We start from the raw sequence: 7,865 nt of genomic DNA, 5'->3' as shown, positions 1-7,865 counted from the left end.
TACCCGCCAGGAACATAGGAATTTTAAAACGTAGAATCTTGTAGCCTGCCACAAACGGAAAAGCCGTTTTAACAGCGATGTATTCATTAATGCATGTTTTAATACGATCGTATCGAAATCTACCGTCAGTTAGCTTTGTTATGCTTCTGACACAATGGGCGCGGCCATTTTGAAAATGCGCGCGCATCCACTTACATTGCCGGCTCTGGTTTCAGACGGCTTTATCTCACAGAAGCGACATTGCAGAGGACGCTTTGTCCCAGACAAGCGTTTTCAACGGCCTGTAGCAGGCGCTGTGATACTCGCGGTCCACTTTTTCCACCACCGACCGAGAGAACGAGCACACAGCTTCGTCAACACACACGGAATGGTTTCATAGTAAAATGCGATACGGATATTTGGCTCTTCAAAGTAAGTGTCACGCGTGATTAAACCATGGCAATACGCAATCGAGGGATTAATTAATGGCGGCAGGCTAAGAGTTAACACTTCTTATTTGACCTTTCTATTAGTAACGCCCGACACTCAGGACGAAGTATTGTCCAAAAGACAAAGTTTATTGATACGAGAACGGATCGCCTGGCTGTATAGCCCAGGCGCGCCTGCTGGGCTCTCCTCGGTGACACGCAAGAGTGAAACGTCATCGAAAAACTCCCTCCCCTGTTTAGCTGATGAAAACGAAAATCTTAAAATGTTCATAACTCGCGATCTAAATCATCCCGTCTTTTTCTGAAAAAAGATCCTGTGTTAGATGGCGGTCCAGTCGCTAGTCTCGATAGATTTATTCTTGTCTCCCGTTGTTGTCGATCGATTCTAGAGTGCTGTGGCTGTTAGCTGCTACACAACATCATGAACTTCCGGCCGGTCCGTCTGGAAAAGGCGTTTATAAATAGTTCCGGGCAATTAAAGTGTTAATTGTCGTCTCCCTGCGCACAATCGTAGCACTAAAGGTTTTCAAAGAGATATGCCTGCCAGACGAGTAGGATACAAAGGCTGAAAGGCATGCATTTACATTCCAATGGGTGATTGAGGGTCGCGCTCTACCGCAACGGCCAATCAGCTGTCCACTAATAGTTCTCAGGTCTTGTTTATGTCCTATTTTTTCTCATTGTATGGATTTTGGCCAGGCCAGAAATGGATTTGGACCGGCGGTCGCCTGCCCTCGCCTTATTGTAGATACGCCTCTGACTACCAGTAAGCGACCTCGCCCTTCATCCGCCTGGGTGACAGCAGACTGCTGGGCGAGCGCTGGCGCTTTGGCATGGGGGGGGTCAGATCAACATATGGAATGAATTCTTTACTGGCCATATATGGAGCGTGTCTTGAGTGTACAGGGTTTGATGAGGTCAGATCAACATATGGAATGTCAGAAAAGGAAGGACGGGTGGGGAAGGATCAACATATGGAATGTCAGAACAGGTCAGCTCCATATATGTAGCTGACCTGCTAAGGGTTGGAGGTTTGAGGTCAGATGTAGAGTTGCTGGCTGGCTCCAGATCTAGGTGATGATCCAGACCATATATGGAAGCGTGGGTGACTAACTAACGGACAGACAGACGGACGGACGGACGGACGGGCGGGCGGGCGGGCGGACGGACGGACGGACGGGCGGACGGACGGACGGACGGACGGACGGACGGACGGGCGGGCGGGCGGGCGGGCGGGCGGACGGACGGACGGGCGGGCGGACGGACGGACGGGCGGGCGGACGGACGGACGGACGGACGGACGGGGACGGACGGACGGACGGACGGACGGGAGATGCAGGTTCATAGTAAATGCTAAATGGGACCTACAGTCGCAATCAATACTGAAAAAGTACTGTCCAGAATTCAACATGTACTAAAGTATTGGCATCAAAATATACTCATTATGCAGAATGTGTCATTTCAAATTTTCAAACGTGTACAATTCTTGTGAAAATAGCCGATTTACAAGCTCGCAATGCGTTGCGACGCATATTGCGATCGGCTTTGTAGATCAGCTATTTTCGAATGGCCAAAATTATAGGGCTGAAGTGGTTAGGCCTAATGCATGTTTTGTAATAATAATAATCAAAATCTACAAAGTAATTATAGTGACTAAAGTTTACAATAATTGCCTTGCCTTGAGATACATGGAGATCGAGTATAGATGTAAAAATATAGAAATACTCCAGTAATGTAAAGTACTAAATACAATGTACTTAGTTATACTTTCCACCACTTGGTGCTACAGCAGATCAGCTCACTCACTGTGACTGCTACTCTACCCTGGGTTCACAGCACGGAGGCTAAGCTCACTTTGCACCTAGATGCTACCGACTGAATTAAACTAATTATTGTGCCTTACTGAGGGTTTTTGCCCCTAGCCTTAATAATAATGATGAGGTTATTATTATTTCTGTGAGTGGGTGCGCGTGCGTGCGCGTGGGTGCGCGTGCGTGCGTGCGTGCGTGCGTGTCACTGTGTGTGCGTGCGTGCGTGCGTGCGTGCGTGCGCGTGCGTGTGTGTATAAGATTTGGCCTTGACCTCATTAAATCTGTCTGAGGCTAATTGCCTCATTTGGCCCAGGTTGCTGAATATATTTCTTCTCTTCAACTCAACAAAATATGGCATTTTCTCTTAACTAAACAACAGATGTATTCTCCACTGTGTTCAATGTGTGTGTGTGTGTGTGTGTGTGTGTGTGTGTGTGTGTGTGTGTGTGTGTGTGCGTTCCGTGCGTGTGTGCGTGCGCCTAAATGCTTACTTATGATGATCCTATGAGGACCATATGCTTTTTGACTTATAATAACTCACTAAGTTATCAGAATAATCAGATGTCATGCATTTTCTTTAATTGATTTGCCATATATGTGCTGCTATATGCATGCTTTGGTGGCCTATATGTAGAGGAGAGTGAAAAGGAGAATCCTCTTTCTGGCACAATTTTGTTGCTATATTTTAATTATAGAAAAAATTATTAAATTATTAAAAAAGTGTGCATTCCTAATGTATTCATATCCAGTCACACTATCATATGCAGAGATGGGCAGTATTTGAAATATTCTGTATTTGAAAATAGAGAAAATGTACCCTGCTTGAAAATACAGAAAATGCGTATTTTCTGAATTTTGAAAATACATTTACAATGTGTTTTAAATACAAAGAAAGTATTTCAAATCGTATGGATTTCAAATACTGCCCATCATAATGTCCAGAGGTCCCGGTCGCACAACAGCAGCACATATCACAGGCACAGCTCTGGGTGTGTTGTAGTTCTCCCTCTGAGCAGTAGGGGGAGCTAAGACACAGGAGGGGCAACAGGCAGCGAATACAACCTGTAAACTGCTAAATGCCTAAATTGTAAATTGTAAATTGTAAACTGATTAGAATCTGATTAGCAGCGTGGTGGAAAGGAACCAAGTACATTTACTCAAGTACTGTAGCCTACTCAATTACAACTTTGAGGTATTTGTACTTTACTTAAGCATTTCCAGTACTTTTTACTTCTACTCCACTACATTTCAGGCCAAAACAGTGCTACTTTTACTCCACTACATTTATTTGAACACTTTAGTTTACTAGTTACTTTGTAGATTTGTATTATTATTATTACAAAACATACATTATAACCACTTCAGCCCTATATACATTTCGGGACATTTGAAAATAGCCGATCTACAAGCTCACAATGCGTCGCATCAAAGATCTGCTATTTTCAAAATATTTGTGTACAACACTTGAAATGAGACATTCTGCATATAGTGAGTACTTTCTACTTGGTACTTTAAGTACATTTTGATGCCAGTACTTTTGTACTTTTACTCCAAGTACATTTTGAATTCCGGATAGTTCTACATTGCAGTATTGATACTATTACTTAAGTAAAAACAATTGAGTACTTTTTTCCATCACTGATTAGGAACAGCCTGTTTTAGTAACAGTTTTAATGCCGTGATTAAACAATCGTGTTCCAAGATCTCCCTGCCGTGTTTTCACTAACCTTTGAAGAGCCACTAGCTGCGCCGACGTGATAGTTGTGCTTGTCATGAAAAATCCACTTTAAAACGGTGTAATCGCTTGTCGTAGTGTTCAAAAAATATTCCAAAGTGCAGATCACAACAACAGAGGAGCAGAGAAGGATGCGCAGCACAGCTGCCATTGTAATCCATTGTTGGCCTCAATTTCCCATAACCCTTTGCATGACCTTTTCGCAATGATGTCATCAAAACGCGCCACCTATCCCACTCTGTCCTGTGGAAAGCCTGTATGACTTAAAAACGTATTAAAAATGCGGATTTAAACAATGAAAACATAACTCGGGTAACTCGCGAACGGGAGGGAAAGTCAATTAAGTCAATTAACTCAATATAACTCGTGTTCAGAAGTGGTAAAAAGGATCAGTACTTAGGTTTGGTAGTTGATTCATACATACATTCGTACATGAACATTCATTCATTCATTCATACATACATTCATACATTTTGAGATGTCACACGAATAGATTATGAATATGATAGATAAAATGTTGAAATAATTTTGTAAAAAAAAAAAGCAGACGTAGTTGTGATTGAAAGGGAGTAAAGGGACATTCATTTCCACTTCATTTCCACTTTATTTTGCCATCCAAATGGTCACAGAGATATGTTACCATACAAAACCCACTTCCAACATGGAACTCCATTGGACTGCAATTATCTTAATACGCAACATTCAATAACAAAAATTAAATACCATTCATTTTTATAAAATAGAAGTAAAAGGAGACATACGTCGATATTAAGACATGCAGTGAACGATATAAAAAATAGACATTTTTTGTTTCCTTTTTCTGTACAAACATACATACTGTAGACACATATAAATATAGAGTAAAAAAAAAAGAGACTGTATTTTTAAAATACAAAGGTTTTCAATTGTACAATCACATTGCCTATATAACAAAAACGGGGGAAACGTTATACCACACAATATCCAACGGATCTCGCTTTTTTTTCCACAGACACCGTATACAGTACTGCACATCATGGTATGAATGCAAAAGAGAAAATGCACACGGCCTGTCACTGACTGACAGTGGAGTCAGTTGTCCTCCCACAACCACCACCACCCACCCCAACCCCCCAAGGGAAGTGTAGAGAGTGCTAGAGAGACAGGGGCTGGAATCTCGTAAATCTCGAACAAAAAAATAGCGAAAATAGCAGATCTACAAGCTCACAACGCGTCGCGCTGCGACGCGTTGAGAGCTTGTAGATCAGCTATTTTCGGGGGCGCAAACCCAGCACTCTTTATCTACCGGAGATGTGCTGTGAATCCGACATGGACTTTTAAACAAATGTGTTCAACGCAACGCGTTTCAAGTTCAGGAGACTTCGGGGGAAAAAGCTATCCTCCTGAATGCTGCCTTCCGGCATTGCATGGAAAGGAGTGGCATTTTGCATTTCTTCCACCTTGTAGTAAATGCTGCATTTGTTGTCTGGAGAAGGGAAGTTGTTTTACAGACGGGTAAATGGGCAGGGGCTGAATGAAGCCCCCCTTTGATGTCTATGTGTGCACGTCCCTGCCCTGCCCACCCCAACTCCCCAGCCAAGAAGACACTCCACACACACACCTCTGGAAACGTCACAAAATGAAGAACTATCAAGTTGTGTTGGTGTTGCTGTTTGTCGTTTTCTATATCGGCGGCAGTGGCTCAGGAGTAGAGTGGCCGGATTCCCAGTTCGAACCCTGTGGGCTCCCCCAGAGTCAGTGTCAAAGATTCCCCAAGCTCCCCAAGATTAGTGTCGAAGTGTCCTTGAGCAAGACGGCTGAACCCCTAATTTCTTCCGGATGTGCAGGTCGGTGCCTTGCATTGGTTTCCTCCGCCCATAGGTGTATGAATGGGTGAATGTAATGCACAATCTATGTAAAGCCTTGGATAAAGGCGCTATATAAATGCACCATTTACCATTTATATCTGAAGTCTTTATAGTCATTCAAGGAACTTCTTTTATAGAAAGATTTTAACTGCAAACCGAGCACTGGCGTGCTCATCCTCCAGTGGAAAACGTCGCCTTTCGATCACGTCGCTTCGGTCAGAACTTCAGCACCGAAACGGTCCCCCAATAAGTCTTGGCACCTTTTTTCACAAAGCACAGCTAGAGTGACCGACAATTAAGAGGACATTCAGTAAAGAAGGGGATACAAGCTTTACAGTGAAACGGGGGGCGCTGCAGAGTCACCACGGCGTTCGCAGAGGTGAAGTTCAAAGACATTCGTGTGAGCACGGAGAAGGAACACTGTGAGATGTCACACTATAGCCTGGAAAGCAGACCAGTTTGAATGACATTTCGCTCACCCCAGAGTTGTGGGGTGACCAATCAGAATCACACTACTCAAAGGGAGACTTTTTTTTTTTTTTTGCTGTGACGTTGGAACACCGAAGTTCCAGACTAAAATCTATACCAGAGGTTTTGTCCCCATGCATGTTTCATTTTACGCTCTCAAGAGTTACATTATTGTTAAACATCTGCATTACTTCATTTAGTCTACACAATTAGAGAATGTAGGAGAATTGTCATTTTGACCGGCGTTGGGCTTGGTTGTCAAACGTTGGTCCGTCTGTGGCTCAAATGCAGAATAACTAAATGGGCCTTGATATGAAAAGGGCTGAAAGCCACTGATCTACAGTTTACCCAGTGATATTAGTCTGGGCCGTGGCGGTGCCAGACTAAAGTGTCACACTCCCCAGGAGCAGTGTTCTCCATCTGTCTTTCCATGTCGTTCTCTCATGCTCTCTGTCTGTGTCTCTCTCTGTCTGTCTCTCTCTCTCTGTCTCTCTTTAGCTCTGCCGGACGTCCTGCAGCAGTTTGTTGATCTCGTTGACCAGCTCGCTGGCGTCCATGCCGACCTCGTGCTGCCCATCGGCACGCGGCTGCTGCTGTTGCTGCTGCGGCTGCTGCGGCTGCTTGGCGCCCGGCGTTCCCCCCGGGTGGGGGTGGTGGTGGTGGAAGACTCCGTCGAACTCGTCCTCCTCGTAGTTCTCGGGGATCTCCTCCATGGCCGGCAGCCATTTCAGGTGTGGCGGCGGCGGCTGTCCATTGTTAGCGGGGGACGGGGCGGGGGCTGGGGGGACGGCGGCGGCTGAGGCCGGGGCAGACGACGAGACCACGTGACTCGCCCCCACCGAGCCGTTGCCCGGGTTCAGGTAGTGGGTGCTGGCCGCCCAGGCGGCCACGCCGGGGGGGTACGCGCCGCCTGCGGCGTGGGCGTGGACTACTAGGCCTTTCCCGCCCGGCAAAAACAGCCCCTTCCTGTTGTTGTTGTCATGTTGGGGAAGAACAATGTTGTTGTTGTTGTTGCCGGCGTGGAGATGGTTACCGGGGACAACGCTGCCACATCCGTTTCCTCGCTCGGATGAGGAGGAGGACGACACGGGCCCGCTCGTTTCGTCGCACTCGGCGTAGGAGTCCATGTTGGGCGGGAGGAGCCTCTGGAAGACGCTGCTCATCTCCGTGAGGAGGGAGGAGGAGGGGCCGGCCGCGACGCACGACGCGTCATGTCCCAGCAGCGCGTCTCCCACCTCCTCGCTGCTCCCTCCGCCCGGCTCCTTCCCGAAGGTGGAGAAGCTCTTGCGGCGCTCCTGCGAGTCCAGCGAGTCCTGGTCGTCCTCGGGCAGCAGCGGGTGGAGGTGGTGGTGGTGGTGGTGGGGGGGCTGCTGGGTGGAGGAGGAGGAGGAGGACCCCCCACCCTCCTCCCCGGGGATGTACATGTTGTTGCGGTAGTCGGAGGACGGCGAGGCCAGGGGGGGCATCCAGCACTGGTCCGAGTGGCCCAGGACGCGACACTCGTCCGTGCACAGTCGCATGGCTGTCGTAAAGAAGAGGAGAAAACAGAAGACTTTTGGATTTAGAAACCATTGAG

The 7,865-nt window shown here is 46.7% G+C and overlaps 1 protein-coding gene across 1 annotated transcript in view; it reads right to left on the bottom strand.

Moving 5' to 3' along the window:
- Nucleotides 1-6,516: 6,516 nt before the first annotated feature.
- The window catches only part of pcdh18a (protocadherin 18a), a gene marked incomplete at its 5' end in the record, with an annotated part of 17,348 nt that continues 15,999 nt past the window's right edge, over nucleotides 6,517-7,865 (bottom strand). Inside the window, one exon of the mRNA XM_079499574.1 lies at nucleotides 6,517-7,811. Within this exon, the coding sequence (XP_079355700.1) occupies nucleotides 6,784-7,811 (1,028 nt within the window). The 3' untranslated portion in view covers nucleotides 6,517-6,783. The remainder of the gene's footprint in view (nucleotides 7,812-7,865) is intronic.

The sequence above is a fragment of the Electrona antarctica genome, assembly GCF_951216825.1.
Source record: "Electrona antarctica genome assembly, chromosome: 4".
Classification (NCBI taxonomy): domain Eukaryota; kingdom Metazoa; phylum Chordata; class Actinopteri; order Myctophiformes; family Myctophidae; genus Electrona; species Electrona antarctica.
Note: the sequence above shows the minus strand (reverse complement) of the source record. Positions and strands in the feature narration are given on the sequence as shown.